This window comes from Brachyhypopomus gauderio, chromosome 12 (assembly GCF_052324685.1).
Source record: "Brachyhypopomus gauderio isolate BG-103 chromosome 12, BGAUD_0.2, whole genome shotgun sequence".
Taxonomy (NCBI): domain Eukaryota; kingdom Metazoa; phylum Chordata; class Actinopteri; order Gymnotiformes; family Hypopomidae; genus Brachyhypopomus; species Brachyhypopomus gauderio.
Window position 1 is genome coordinate 13,077,578 of NC_135222.1, and position 15,800 is coordinate 13,093,377.

Below are 15,800 nucleotides of genomic sequence, written 5' to 3' on the forward strand. Positions count from 1 at the left end.
AGTTATCTAGTACAAATGTTATTTGAACGCACTACATGCGTTTCTAAAGCTATACTGTCGTCTCGGTTTTTTCTTTATTATTTAGTGCAGTTTATTAAGAGAGGAAAAAAAAAATTTTGGGGGGGGGGGGGGGGTGTAGCGGGCCCAGGTTTATAGGTCACGGTTCGCTACTGATATATATATATAACTTTGAAACCACCCTGCGACCATGTGACCATGGACTTGTGTTAACGGGCCGCCCAATGGAGGATGGGTTACCTTTTGAGTCTTGGACCTCCCGAGGTTTCTTCCTAAACCTCCACCCTATAGGGAGTTTTTCCTCGCCACTGTCGCCTTTGGCTTGCTCATTAGGGATCTGGACCCATATACGATTGTAAAGCTGCTTTGTGTGACAACGTGTGTTGTGAAAAGCGCTTTATAAATAAATTTGACTTTGACTTTGACTATATGTTCCTGACAGACTGGCCCACTATATATATATATATATACAGTGGGCCAGTCTGCCGGGCCACTTTTTCTCCCCAGTCCGCCCCTGCTATTGGTGGAAAATTCATTTTATTCAATTATTTAATTAAATGTGTACATTAAAAATCTCGTACTTCTATCAAGTTTTATTGTTTGTTTGATGTTAATTAAATGATTTTAATAACAATATATATTTATGCTCAGATTTGAACAAAAACACCTTCAGGGAGGCTTATATAGCCTATCACTAAACCATAATACATACAACCAACGAAGTTAATTTAAAGCTAAAGATATTCTTGCATGAAAATGTGAGCGTGGACAATATATAGGTCTCTAATTTCCCTTTTTAAAACTTTGCGCTGGTTCTATGAAATTATGGAAATGTATATTTAAAAACACAATGGCCATTGGATGTAGCATAAGAGATGCACTTCTGTTTTTTAAGTAAATATACATTTCCATTATTTCCATAGGTTAAAGGGAAATTAGCGGCCTCTATACTATTTGAGGTAGAACTGCACGTTAGCTTCGAGTTGAGAAGTACTTAAGAGAATTACGAATGGGTCATAACACTCTTATGTTGCGAACAAGTTTAAAGTCCGACAATATATGCGAAGAGTTTCGGTAAACACTCGTAAATTTAAGAACGTTCTTAAGTACGAGGTTACGAAGTACGTAGGCAAGGCAAGTTTATAGCACCTTTTATACAGACCGGCAATTCAGTGTTTTGTGCTTTACACAAGAAAATAGCGTTACGACTGTCGGAAACTCACCCATGTATTATTAAGTATGTTTGAAAACAGGATGATGTGTGTTGTGTAAATAAAGTCGAACACATGCAGTCATTTTTCACAATTCACATCTTTTCACGCATACACGGGTGCTCTACAAATCTAGCTATATATAAAAATATTTTTTCCTGATTATGATTTTCACTCTTCTCACATCCATGCTCACATGTTCATGCAAGAATATCTTTCAACCATTCCAGCAGCTTTTCTCGTGTTTTTTTTTGTCCATTGTCTTAGTGTGTGCGTGCGAGAAATACAGGTCCAACACATTTCACCCCTCCCCAGGATTGCCTGATGCACTTTTTTTCATTCACTCCAGGTACACGTAGTGGTCTATGTCTTGTCTGTATGAGATTAATAAAAAAAATGAAATAAGCTTTTATATAGTAATAAGCTATTATAATACTTTGCTAAAGAGCACACTTATAATATAATTATAATTATTATAGTTTATTATAATAGTTTGCTAAAGAGGAATTTCTGGACTTTCTGACTGAAGAGTATTTTTACTGAGGAAAAAAGGTAAAACTCACTTTTTAATGTACTCTTTTTAAATTCATTAATCTAATTTGTTTAATTAATCAAATCCAAGTTCTCTCAAATATGACAGAAACCAATTCAAACATCAAGCTTAAACAACAAAGTCGTTTAAGAAAAAGTCGTTCAAGATTTGAGTGTCGATTAACTGAATACTGTCACTTTACATTTGCCAATTGGAATTAAAGTACATAGCGCACCTGCACCAGAAATACCAGAAACTGTGGCATCATTTCTCTGAATGTATGTGCAGTCTTTCTGTCTCCGGTAAAACATGCGCGCATATCGTCCTGCCTTATAAAACAATAATTACATTAATAATTTATAGGTTACACATTTTCTTTAACACATCCGGAAAATAACCAGATAAATTACTTGTTCTTAAATACACAACCGTTAAAATGATATATCTGAATCATAGATTTTTCTGGAAATATACGATGGTGAAAACATGAAACACAAACTGCATGAAAACAGCCTAGGTGAAACGTTTGTTGCATTTTTTACATTTTACATTTACGGCATTTGGCAGACGCCCTTATCCAGAGCGACTTACATTTTTAGATATATCCGTTAGATTACACCAGCAATTTCAGCTGTTTAAACGTTACTTCAGTTTTTAGTTTCGGGTTTACGCGTATTGAACAATTACCGTCTATTGTGGCACTGACCATTAGTAGCTTTAAACACTGTGTATCTGGCAGAACAGGAACGTTTACCCCCACCCAAGTCGCAACTGCAGCGTCCCCGGCCTCCACCGCCCCTTGCAGCTAGCGCTCCTCCTCGAAACCAGTTTTAACCCGATTTAATACTGACTTCTGGTTTAACCAGTGTAAAACTACAGATAGACTTAATCCCGATTTCTGATTTTATTCAGACTTCATACTATAAATTTAAATGAATGTGCAAATATTTAATTAACTATAATAATTAAATAATTGATCATTTAGGCTAATTAACGATATTAATGGAATCAAATCAAGCAACTCAAGTAAAATAGTTTATGGAGAAAGTAGAGCTAGGCCTAATTATGGAATGAATGAAGTGTAAACAACAAATAGGTTACAGACTTCTGTGTTTCACGTTTAGGCTCTATTGGAGCAAGTAGCCTATAATTGAACAAGCTTAATAGATATTGCGGTATCAAAACAGGGTAACACTGAGTTAACCTGGGATACATGAGTAGAACATGTAGCATCTAATCTCGGTGTATACGTGCAAGTAATTTATTATACTGTATTCGATGTGGGATTACAACTATAAAACAACTATTCTAAAATGTGCATCTTGTATACGGCCCTGAATGTGGCAGGCAGACTGTTGGCCATGCAATACAGAACAATTCTACATCTTTGGTGCCCTAAGTGTTTGGTATACTGTTCTAGATATACATTTCGTTTTTCTCCCTACAAGGATGGTATAACTGCCCGAACGCCTTATTAAATCACACTGAAAGTCTGATTATGAGATTTAAAGACTCAGTTATACTTTCGTGTGTGACCGTAGCGCGTGACTCCGCGCAGGCTCGCAAGGTGTGCGGAGTCACGCGCTACGGTCACACGCGAAAGTATAACAGAGTCTTTAAATCTCATAATCAGACTTTCATTGTGATTTAATAAGGCGTTCGGGCAGTTATACCATAGGGAGAAAAACGAAATGTATATCTAGAACAGAATGGCTGAAGCGTTTATCTGGTAGTATAAACACACACGCTTCAAAACAGGGGAACATTTACCCGACGAATTTCAATGTTGCATTGTGTTCCAGGTTTGAAGAGTGCTGGAGTTTAGGCTAAAGTACTTGAAAATGCTTGAAATTGTAACTATGGTTAGGCAGAATCATTTTAACAGATCCCATAATCTTCTAAAACCTGCTTTTTCTATTAGCCATATATATATAAAATCTCAGGGTACACACATTTACTTGCATGTTAGATATATGTTCCAATAGAGTTGCAGTCACAAAAAGGGTACACAAAAGTTGAATTAGCATATTTCTTTCATTTAAAATGTACAAATTTGAATGGTGCTACAAATAAATAAATAATCATTCCCCTGTACTGATGCACAAATATCAAGGTAATTACCTGCCCAGATAACCAGGGTTTCTCTCATTCTTTTGTTTTTTGACTGGCAAAAAACGACAGATAGTCATTAACTCTGCCCAAAGGGTTATTGGGTGCTACTGCATTCCCTAGAAGATATTAGCTCTCACTGCCTCAGGTGGAGTAGTTCTATTCTCAGAGACTCCTCACACCCTACATATTACCTTTCCCTCTGGCTATTAGAATGTTAACAACCAGTAATAACTGCAATCATTTGCACTGTTCAATACCATCGACGAGAATGTGCAATTTAAAATGCGCAATAACTACTGTAAGCCATTGCTTATTTCATTAATTCCCTTTTATGTTACCTTTTATCTTTATTTATTCTTAGCTCTGTTCCTGACGTTTGAGATACATGTTTCTTTTTAAGCCTATCTGGTTCCCTTGTTACTTTGCACTGATGAAGTCACAAGCAGCTGCTTGTCTTCCTTTGTCCGGCAGATGGAAGTGAACATGGAGCCAATGCGTGTATTGGTGACAGGAGGCAGCGGTCTGGTGGGGAAGGCCATCCAGCGAGTTGTGAAGGAGGAAGGGGGTGCTAGAGAAGGAGAGGAGTGGATCTTTCTGTCCTCCAAAGATGCTGACCTAACGTGAGTCTCATTCTCTGAGGTTTATTAACTCTATATATTTAATCAATTCAATTATGGTTTTAGGAGCTAAAGCAAATTTGTAGAATGGAAAATAACTCAGAACATGGGCTAGAGTGGTGAAAACACGCTACCCCCCCCCCCCCCCCCCCCCCCCCCCCCCCCCCCCCAATCCAAGTGGTGGCTGCCTAATGGACGTAATGCACACATTCATGAACTAAACAGCAGGTTTTCCAAATATTTTTCCCCCAAACACAAATATTTACACAGCACAAATATTTACACAGCATTATTCTTGGAGATACTTAAATTATCTCAGGTTCTTGTTCACGAGTGAGTGAGGGAGGGAAGAAAAGCGATGTGGACAGACAGATGGGTGTGGCAGTTGCAGTGGTAAAGAGAGAGCTGAGCCAAAATGCAAAGCTCTCGATTTACTGGTCAATCTACATTCTGACTTTCACCTATGGTCACAAATTTTGGCCAGTGACTGAAAGAATGAGATTGCGCATAAGCTGCTGAAATTACTTTTCTCTGCAGGGTGTCTGGGCTCTAAGATAAGGTGAGGGCTCTTAGAGATAAGGTGAGGAGTACGGTCATCCGGGAGAGGCTCAGAGTAGAGTTGCTGCTCCTCCAAATGGAGAGGAGCCAGTTGAGGTGGTTTGGACATGTGGTCTTGTGGGCATGTGAGGCAGTCATGGCCTGGTGGTTAGGGAACTGGTCTTGTGATCGGAGGGTCATGGGTTCGATTCCCAGACCTGAGGCCATGACTGAGGTGCCCCTGAGCAAGGCCCTTAACCCTCAATTGCTCACTTGTATAAAAAATAATGATTTGAGAAAAATGTAAGTCGCTCTAGATAAGGGCGTCTGCTAAATGCCATAAATGTAAATGGTCTGGATGCCCTGGGTGCTTCCCTGGTGAGGTGCTCCAGGCATGTCCAACTGGGAGGAGACCCCAAGGAATACCCATGACATGCTAGAGAGATATATCTCTCGGCTGTCCTGGGAAAGCCCCGGTATCCCCTCAGAAGAGCTAGAAGAGGTGGCTGGGGAGAGGGAAACCTGGGCCTCTTTGCTTAGACTACTGCCCCCATGACCCAGACCAGGATAAGTGGTTGCATTGGATGGACGATCTTGTCACCTCATGCATTTATGCAAATCAACCTATAAAATCCATGCAATCCACTAAGTATCTTCACAACACAGCTAGCTTATTAGACTGAACCAGTTTTATTGAATTCAAAACAAAATAATTGTTGTGATCACACTAAGCCTAAGTCATATGGGCAACTACAATATAATGTAAAAAGTGAAAATAAAAAAAGGCTAGCACTTTGCTATAACATCAAGTCTTTCAAAAGTGCAACCTGAAAAACAATTAGCTTACTTAACCATAATAAAACAAACACCTCTGAGAATGAAACATTAATGACATTGCAACAAACAGTATAAAATGTTCCTGTACTGTAACAATTAATTAACACATATGACTGATGCAAAGAAGCAGTCAACCAAGACCATCCATATTTTTGTGGAAAATTGCTGTGCGTACTACGTAATAATGTGACGTCAGACAGCTATTTTTACTTAATCAAACAGCACTCTGTTAAATCAAAACTTCAGTTTCACAAACTTAAATAGAAGAAATTGTTCAAGATAACTGATTTGTTGAATTGAAGGTAACATTTGGATATATTTATAACCAACGGATATTGTGGCTATACAATAAACCAGTTTATTAAACAACCAACAAAATATTAAACAACAGAACATCTTTTCTAAATTACAGTTCCATAAGATAATATACCCAATGGAGCTCGAGTTATACAGACAGGTGCAGGGTGCCACATGGTCTAAGGAAGAAAAAAGCCCCAAGTACAAGAGAAAAATAATCTACACCAAACTCATCTGCATCTGATAAGCCCAGCATATAAACTTTGACAGGAACATGACGTCATAGTGAGGGTGGAATCTAAGCAGCAAGCGCAAAGCTGTGGGACTCGCACTGGTGCAACTGGACATGCACACGTAACGGTGTCTGCTTTCGGGACATTAAGTGCTGTCCGTACATGTGCTGTCAGGACATTATGTGCTGTCGGGACATTAAGTTCACACATGCCGTGTGTACATGTGTACATACCGCCACGCGCAGGCACCATGACAGTGCTACAGTCACAACACCCTGAGGCTTTCTCTGTGATTTTTGATCACTTCACACTTAACTTCACTCTCCCTGATTCCATCAGTTTGTGGACTGTCCAGCGAGGAAAAAACAGAACCATTGACCTGTTGTATGCGAATATCAGGGATGCATACAGGGCAACCCCACTTCCTCTGGGGACATTAGATCATAATCTATGGTCAGATCATAAACCTCCCACCACACGCTCAGGACAAAAGTACATCAGAGGCTGCAGAAAAACAGCATGAAGGGGGTCTGGGTTGTCATGTTGAGTAGATGTTGGTGTTGACAGAGCAAACCAGTTTAACAACTTGTACAACAGGTTTGAGTGTGGTGCTAGGGTTATCTCTCTATGTTTCTCCCCCACCCTGCGGAGCTGCCGGTGCACTAGTTGCAGCGGCCGCACTAGGCTCCCGGGACTTTAACACTGGGCCCCAGGGAAACAACATCTTGTACCTTGTACTTGTGCAATATATGACAATAAAATTATTTCTGATTCTACTGTTGCACCCTGATCCTCCCCTTGCAGTTGTCACATGAACTCCACCAGCACCCCCACCAGAGTAGCTTCACTCCCACATTCCTCCCACCTTTACCACAGACCAGGTTAGACTATGTAGGGGTTTTAGTTATGATACTTAACTAACCTACCTGCTTGCCTACAACCAAGGACAGAAACAGGTGCAGAAGATGGATTGACATGTGTAAAACTTAATAAAATACCTGACTCCAAATGATAGTTGGTAAGAATCTAAAATAACTCACTTCTCAAATAGATCAGTGCAGGTTATAGAATATACCTAACCAACTTTATAAAGTTCCTTGCTATAAACATAGCTGATTTGTCAGAGGTTTATCATAAACATGCATAGCAGATGGGATCATTTAGAGGGAATAGGTATTAGCATTGATTTACCTTTTAACTGATACTAATAATGAGCTCATCTGGCCCAGTATAGCTATAACCAAGGTAGACTGTGGCTTAACCAGATTTATTCAATAACCAACAAAATATAAAACAATAACATAACCATACTAGACTAAGGTAACAAGAATAATACCTAATGGAAACAGAGAGACTGATCGGTGCAGGTTGCCTCACTGTGCAAGGAAGAAGAAGAAGAAGAAAGAGGAAGCAGAAGAAGAAGAGAGTAAGTGCCAAAAGAAGAGAGGAAGAGCAGAAGAAGAAGAGAGCAGGAAAAAGAAGATAGCCCCCTGCACTCACAAACCTCCCCTTTTTTACCCCCCAGCAGACACAAAAACTAGGTTAACCAATGGGAATCAGGTTGCTGGTAAAGACAACAGAGCACATTTGCATACAGAGTGCATTTCCACACAGGACTGCCACCTTTGGGGTGAAGTCTACAAACCTTCTCACTGACTGATGGAACTCTTACCCTGTTAGCATAACCTTTCCCATTACACAACAAGCTGCAAAATGATACTAAACTCCCATTGCTATGGGAACCTCTTGAGGTAAACCACCATTTGTTGCTCCCCATGGTTTTATGGAGGAACACCAGATCCTGCATCCTCCATAGGAACACATCCGACCACTCCTACAAGGAGCTGAGGAGTCTCCGCCCCAGGAAGTCATCAGGCCCAGACAAGCTGTGTCCTAGAATGCTCAAGGCATGCACTGACCAACCAGCAGAGTCTTGTCACTAATTCCAATTAGATTCTTCATCTACAAGGCACTTTTCAAAGGAAGAGTCATAAATAGCTTAATAGAAATATATTTGGTCCAGACGTACTGATGTGAATTGGATGTATTCAGTGTCTTGTCTCCTATTGTAGAAATGCGGCTGAAACGAGGACTATATTCGAGAAACATCGCCCCACACACGTCATCCATCTTGCAGCCATGGTTGGTGGCCTCTTCCGGCACTTGAGAGAGAACCTGGATTTCTGGGTAACACACTGCACACATAAACAGACACTTATGAGGTAAATGTGTGCAGGTCTTTGTTTAGTGTGTTTTGACTACAATTCTATCTTTCAGAGAAAAAATGTGGCCATCAATGATAACGTGCTGCACACAGCTCATGAATTTGGTGTGGTCAAAGTTGTCTCCTGCCTGTCCACCTGCATCTTCCCAGACAAAACCACCTACCCCATTGATGAGACTATGGTACCTACCCTCAAACTTACACCAACCTCATATGGGAGTGTTTACCTAGGAGACAAATATACAAAAAAATCATAATACACCCACCTGTTAATGTTCATCATTCTCTCTCAGATCCATAATGGTCCTCCTCACTGCTCTAACTCCGGTTATGCTTATGCTAAACGGATGGTTGATGTCCATAACAGGTCAGTAGTTTTATACTGATCATCTTGTCTCCCTGTGATCAGTGGTTATTATATGACAGACATACATGAACACATAGTCACAAGGCTGAACCCTTGATATGTTTATAATAGTTATGTTGTGGGTTACTTTGAGTTAATATTATGCAGCACATTGTCCAGTATTTGGTGCTTTAAATATGTGGGGATGACATTAGTTTATTTGTATATACCACGTTGATCTGTATTGGCTGTTTTAAATGTGCTTTTTAAATAAATTTAATTTAACAATTTAGTGTTTATCCAAAGTACATTGGAAATCACAAATCTGGATAATTTAACTTAGATAATATGCTAAATTCTAATGTGTTTTGTGGCACACTGATGCATTGCAGGGCTTGTTTTCAGCAGTATGGACGACGGTACACTGCTATAATTCCCACAAATATATTTGGTCCCCATGACAACTTCAGCATTGAAGATGCCCATGTTCTGCCAGCACTGGTCCACAAGGCCTATAGGGCGAAAAGTAAGAAAAACACCCCTTCCCCAACACATTGTAATACACCCATCCTCCGACACACTATAATACACCCCTCCCCTGACACGTTATAATACACCCCTTCCCTGACACGCAATAATACACCCCTCCCCCGACACACTATAATACACCCCTTCCCTGACACGCTATAATATACCCCTCCCCCGACACACTATAATACACCCCTCCCCTGACACATTATAATACACCCCTCCCCCGACACACTATAATACACCCCTCCCCTGACACGCTATAATATACCCCTCCCCCGACACACTATAATACACCCCTCCCCTGACACGCTATAATATACCCCTCCCCCGACACACTATAATACACCCCTCCCCTGACACACTATAATACACCCCTCCCCCGACACACTATAATACACCCCTCCCCTGACATGTTATAATACACCCCTTCCCTGACACGCAATAATACACCCCTCCCCGATACACTATAATACACCCCTCCCCCGACACACTATAATACACCCCTCCCCCGACACACTATAATACACCCCTTCCCTGACACGCTATAATACACCCCTCCCCCGACACACTATAATACACCCATCCCCTGACACACTATAATACACCCCTCCCCCCGACACGCTATAATACACCCCTCCACCCAAAACACGCTATAATACACCCCTCCCCCGACACGCTATACTACTTAATATAGTAGTTATGATACACCATTCATATACAGTGTTAACTCGTAAAGTAAAGAATACATCCCTCCCCCAACACATTATAATACACCCATCCCCAGACACACTATAATACACCCCTCCCCCGACACACTATAATACACCCATCCCCTGACACGCTATAATACACCCCTCCCCTTACACGCTATAATACACTCTTCCCCCGACACACTATAATACACCCCTCCTATATGAATATATTTCAAAGTCAAGGTTGTGCATATTTTCCTCTGTGTTGTTTAAACTATCAAACCTTAATTAACAATTAGAAATGAGAAATGGTTCTCAAATAAACAAAGCCTTCTAAGTCCATATAATGGTACAAAAAAAGTTGTGTCTCAAATGTATCTTTGGATAAAATGGGTTAAATCACTTATAAAGTAAACACTTGAACTGTCTGAAGACTCATAAATGTTTGCTCTGCTTTAAATGTAGAGGGACACCATCGTCATCCCACATTCACAATGCAACATGGAGCGATTGTGAGGCAGATAAAAGTGTTTCCTAAGGGCAAATCCACAATAGTAGTCATGATCCGGGGTCATATAGCCAACACGGAGAGAACCAGGATATATAATGAACAGAAAGCACCACAAAATACAAAAAAAAAAAAAACAAACAAAAAAGAAGCAAACAAGTCATAAACATGAAAGAGCAAACACGGCTAGAAAATGTAAAAATACATTAATGACAGCCTACATACAATGAGGCAAAACTAAAGAAAAACAGGGATTATATAACAAGAATAAGACAGAAACGAGGAACAGGTGAAAATGTTACAGAGAGAGAAAACTGAACGAGGGATGTTACTGATGAAACCAAAACAAGGAAACACGTAGATAAAAACCAGGACATAACCAAGGGAACACAGAGGCTATGGATGCCAGGAATGAGCAATTGTGACAGACAAAGAAAATAACCACATTGCATTTGAAACTCGCACTGGCACTTGTGCACGTGTGTGTTAATGGATGACACACGTTTAGAAGTTAGAGGTGTGTATGTTTTTGTGTATGTTTGTGGATGACACAGCTTTAGAGGTTAGAGGTGTGTATGTTTTTGTGTATGTTAGTGGATGACAGCTTTAGAGGTGCGTATGTTTTTGTGTATGTTTGTGAATGACACGGCTTTAGAGGTGTGTATGTGTTTGTAGTGGATATACTGATTAATTATGAATTAATTATGAAACCATCCTGGTTGATCAGGAAACAAGGTATTGATAACAGTAACAAGTTAAATCGAAGGGTTAAGTTCTGAATCTGCGCAGTGACCCAATACATGACAGAGGACAGTCATGGCCTGGCGGTTAGGGAACTGGTCTTGTGACCGGAGGGTCGTGGGTTCGATTCTCAGACCTAAGGCCATGACTGAGGTGCCCTTGAGCAAGGCACCTAACCCCAACTGCTCCCCGGGTGCCGGGCTAGGGCTGCCCACCGCTCTGGGCACGTGTGATCCACAGCCCCCTAGTAATCACTAGTGTGTGTGTGTGTTCTGACTGCACAGATGGGTTAAAAGCGGAGGACAAATTTCGATTGGGGTGTAAAAATCACAATTGACAAAATATGGCACATTTACATTTACATACCACGGATGTGGGATGATTTGGCTCAGAAGAGTAGCTAATCCTAACAAGTAAGCTTGCTAGTATAAATCAAAAGGAAAGCCATAAAACAATTGACTATTATATAACTATCTAGCTAAAGTAAACATTCCTTAAACAATGTAGGACCAGGGGAAAGTGAGGACTTCAGGAGGAAATCAGAAAGAGCACAGAACCCCCACACAGAGGCTAATGAAGAGCTCTAGCTATATCAACCGTTATGGAGAGAGAGAATTCTACAGAAACAGGCGATCCAAGGCTGGCACCCGAAGCAACATGTGACAGCGGCTTACTTGGAGTTTGAAAGGGAAACCCATCCGTGGGAGATTAGCTGTCAAAATTTTCAAAGGGGGACTGGACTCGGCGCGCTGTCTTGGAGCGTGGATCTTGGCCTTACAGTTGGCGTTTACACGACCCGGGGACCTTTCTCAAGTTCAGCTCTAAGGCGTTCACTTAGTTCAGGCTGCTCCCAACTTCCTTGGTTAGTGAACCTGCGCAGGATGTCACAAGGAGGCTCAAAGGTGCTCAGTCCACCTTAAGTCTGCATTTGTTATCTTAATGTTAACTAAATCCATATCTGCCGAGTGAGCAGAAGTAACATTAACTGAGTGAAATGAAAGTAAAATTTATTGAAAAAGGCTAGATCAATGAGTGCAAATTTGACTTAAATGACATAAAACAACATAGTTCTAAGTACTTCTTTCGTCTTGAGAGCAGTGGCGGATGCAACCGGCAGTTTTTGGACGGGCCAAAGTGTAATTGGGGTGAGCAAGCACGAACGAAAGTTGTTAATGGGGGGGGGGGGGGGGGGGTGTTTGGGGGGGTGGGCGGGGTGTATGGTCATTAAATGACTCGTGCGCTAGGCGCCATCCTGCAGCAATTATAGTTTATTTTCATTAATTTTCATACAGAAAACTGTATTCTGAGCTTGTGATTAGGCGGGCCCAGCTGCCAATCAGAGTGGGCCTGGCCCACCCAGGCCCGCCCGTAGATCCGCCCCTGCTCGAGAGGCTAAATGGATCTTCCTTGGAGGCTGGAACCGGTAGCAATGTTCTGGCTTTGGTCCGACTCAACTCAACTAATTCTGAATGTGGAGCACTATTTAAGCACCTTTTAGTGGTGAGATCGTAGTAGACTTATTGGTCAGTTACACTGCTGACTATTAGAACTAACGTAATGAATATTCATTACCTCTGTAATTTTCTTATAATACAAAGAGTTTTTCTTAAGAGAAAAAGAGTGTTGAAATCGCAAGATTTCCCCAGGTCCAGATAACGACAAGTTGACTAGGCAGAAGACAGTAACACAGACGTCAAAGAAACCCTCTATTCCTGACTATCCTGACTAAACCCTCTAATCCTGACTTTAGAGGTGTGTATGTGTTTGTGTATGTTAGTGGATGACACAGCTTTAGAGGTGTGTATGTGTTTGTCTATGTTACTAGATGACACAGTTTTAGAGGTGTTTATGTGTTTGTGTATGTTAGTAGATGACACAGTTTTAGAGGTGTGTATGTGTTTTTGTATGTTAGTGGATGACACAGTTTTAGAGGTGTGTATGTGTTTTTGTATGTTAGTGGATGACACAGCTTTAGAGGTGTGTGGTTCTGGACGTGGCCTTCGGCAGTTCATCTACTCCCTGGACCTGGCTCGCCTCTACCTGTGGGTTCTGAGAGAATATGATGAGGTGGAGCCCATCATATTATCAGGTGAGCACACTCCACATAAACAATCCAATAGTATTCAGATCAAATCTCTCTGTGTATTTTTCTCTCAACCACATGTACTCTTTCTGTTTCAGTTGGAGAGGAAGATGAAATCGCCATTAAGGATGTTGTTGATGCTATTGTTGAAGCCTTTGAGTTCACAGGACCTGTGGTTGTATCCTTTGAGCCGCACATTTAAATCAGTGAAAGAGTGTTTTGGTTATCTGATTATTACCTTAAATAATTTTAATCCTAATAGGCTATATGAGATATTTGCCTGATCTTTTCTGTTAATTTTGCCTTCATAAATGAACAGAGATATTTCAGAATGGAAGGAGCACAGCTAACACTGCTACAACACTCACTACATCTGCATTAAGTGGAGGAGTAGTGTTACTGTTGTAGTACAACTGTGAATTTGTTCCCTCTTGTAAATGTTATGAATGTTATATACCACACCCTATTTAGACCTGAGAATTGTGCAGTATTATCGGTACTTATTCTGTTGTGGAATGTGGTTGTCAAAACCAATATAGTACACAAACAGGCAGTTTGGGCTTGACTTCCTTTCTTCAGTACGATACCAGTAAATCTGATGGTCAGATGAAGAAAACAGCAAGCAATGCTAAACTACGCCGATACCTTCCAGACTTCACCTTCACTCCCTTCCGCACCGGTAAACCTCTCCAATTACAACACACAAACAATATCTACTTTACATTCAGTACTCAATACTAACACACACTGCTGCTTTTCTTCAGCTGTAAAGGAGACATGCGATTGGTTTGCGGCCAACTATGACAGAACTCGCAAATGAGGATTCTGTGAATCCACCACCAGAGGGCACAAACCAAACATTGAAAGTTGCAGTGCCTGTGATCTTCATCTGTTCGTGGTTATATGTTTCCAAATCTGTTATTTGTTTTATATTCATCTAAAAATAATGAATTTCTCAGGAATTAACATGAGTATTTTTATATGTTGTTCTGAAGAACACTAATGTTTACTGTCTAAAGTCAACCTTGACACTGAAGTAACTTTCAACTAATAAAATATTTGTGAAGTTTGTGTAATGTTTGTGAAGTGGGCAGAAAACAAATTTGGATTCATGGTTGTATGTGTGGTGACCCTTTATATTATAAATAAATACGTAAACTATCAGTAATACACAATTTTGCCAAAAGTATATCGGGTTGAGGTAAGGACTCTGTGCAGGCCAGTCAAATTCATCCACAACATCCATGTTATTATGGACCACAGGGGCGGACTGGGGAGAAAAAGTGGCCCGGGAGTTCCTGACAGACTGGCCCACTAATATATTATATATATTAGGGGTGGGCACAGATTAATTTTTTTATCTAGATTAATCTCACTGAAATCTTGAAATTAATCTAGATTAATCTATATTAAAATGGCTCATATGCGTGCTACCCAAGTAATGACTAAAATTCAGTTTTTGAGATAGGGTTTCTTAATACAGAGGGTGCATTAGACCAGGGGCTCATCTCCTGTTTCCAAAATGCATCAATGACTGCTTGAGGAAGCTGTTCTACTTTGATACTTGAAGAAAAAAAACATGCTCAATAAAATGTAGGCTACTCGTGTTCAACGGTTTATTCAGTTAAACATGAATTTGTAAGCCTACATACTGTACATTAAAAGGGGTTGATAACATGTTTATTCAGCTAAACATGATATTTGAAATGTAAGCCAACATTTAGTACATTTAACCTCACGGACGTAATTTGGGGGGGACTTTTTCAAAAGCCGGTTTTAACTGTTAATAAGAAATATTTAAATAGCGACGAATCTAGCGTTAGGACCATGCAGAAAACGACCGCTCCGAGCTCCGCTCCGGTAACACTACGTTCCTAAAAATGAATTTGCCACGAAGCAAACCGGGCGACTTCGTGGCGGCATCCCACAGGTTTGAAAACTCGTTCTCGCCCCCACTGTGCAATTTGGTTAGGAATACAGCCGAGCTAAACTATCAAGTTGAAAGTCATCATAGTTTGCTTACCCATTTTGACCCAGTTCCCAACCCAACTTTAAGAATAGATTAAAGGCGATAATTTTTTATATCAAATTAACGAATATATATATATATATATATGGCGAACGTAAATTGTTACCGGGGCGGTGTATACAACCGTCAGAGCAGATGGACGATATCCTGTCATTCATCCACTACTTTTTAATGTCATGCGATCTACCCGAATTCCTTCGCGATCGACCGACACTTCCTCAATCGCGATCGACATAATGGGCACCCCTGCTG

The 15,800-nt window shown here is 40.6% G+C and overlaps 1 protein-coding gene across 3 annotated transcripts; it reads left to right on the forward strand.

Moving 5' to 3' along the window:
* Positions 1-1,532: 1,532 nt before the first annotated feature.
* LOC143527860 (GDP-L-fucose synthase-like) lies at positions 1,533-14,664 on the forward strand. Of its 3 annotated transcripts, none has more exons than XM_077023209.1 (10): positions 1,533-1,578; positions 4,345-4,493; positions 8,467-8,581; positions 8,672-8,800; positions 8,912-8,985; positions 9,357-9,490; positions 13,394-13,525; positions 13,618-13,697; positions 14,099-14,198; positions 14,284-14,663. In XM_077023209.1, the coding sequence occupies exons 2-10, from the start codon at positions 4,345-4,347 to the stop codon at positions 14,337-14,339; spliced, it is 969 nt and encodes a 322-aa protein (XP_076879324.1). In that variant the 5' UTR covers positions 1,533-1,578; the 3' UTR covers positions 14,340-14,663. The 3 variants fall into 3 exon arrangements, with proteins under 3 accessions (XP_076879324.1, XP_076879323.1, XP_076879322.1); XM_077023208.1 differs by lacking the exon at positions 1,533-1,578 and adding an exon at positions 1,588-1,781; XM_077023207.1 differs by lacking the exon at positions 1,533-1,578 and adding an exon at positions 4,043-4,171 and having other exon boundaries at positions 14,284-14,664.
* The last annotated feature ends 1,136 nt before the right edge of the window (positions 14,665-15,800 follow it).

What these genes read in the sequence shown, in the direction of transcription:
- LOC143527860 (XM_077023207.1), top strand. Translation starts at nt 4,085, where the DNA reads ATGTTAACAACCAGTAATAACTGCAATCATTTGCACTGTTCAATACCA. An exon ending in GGAGCCCATCATATTATCAG is followed by an intron (nt 13,526 to 13,617) that starts GTGAGCACACTC and finishes TTTCTGTTTCAG; the next exon opens with TTGGAGAGGAAGATGAAATC. An exon ending in AGTTCACAGGACCTGTGGTT is followed by an intron (nt 13,698 to 14,098) that starts GTATCCTTTGAG and finishes TCCTTTCTTCAG; the next exon opens with TACGATACCAGTAAATCTGA.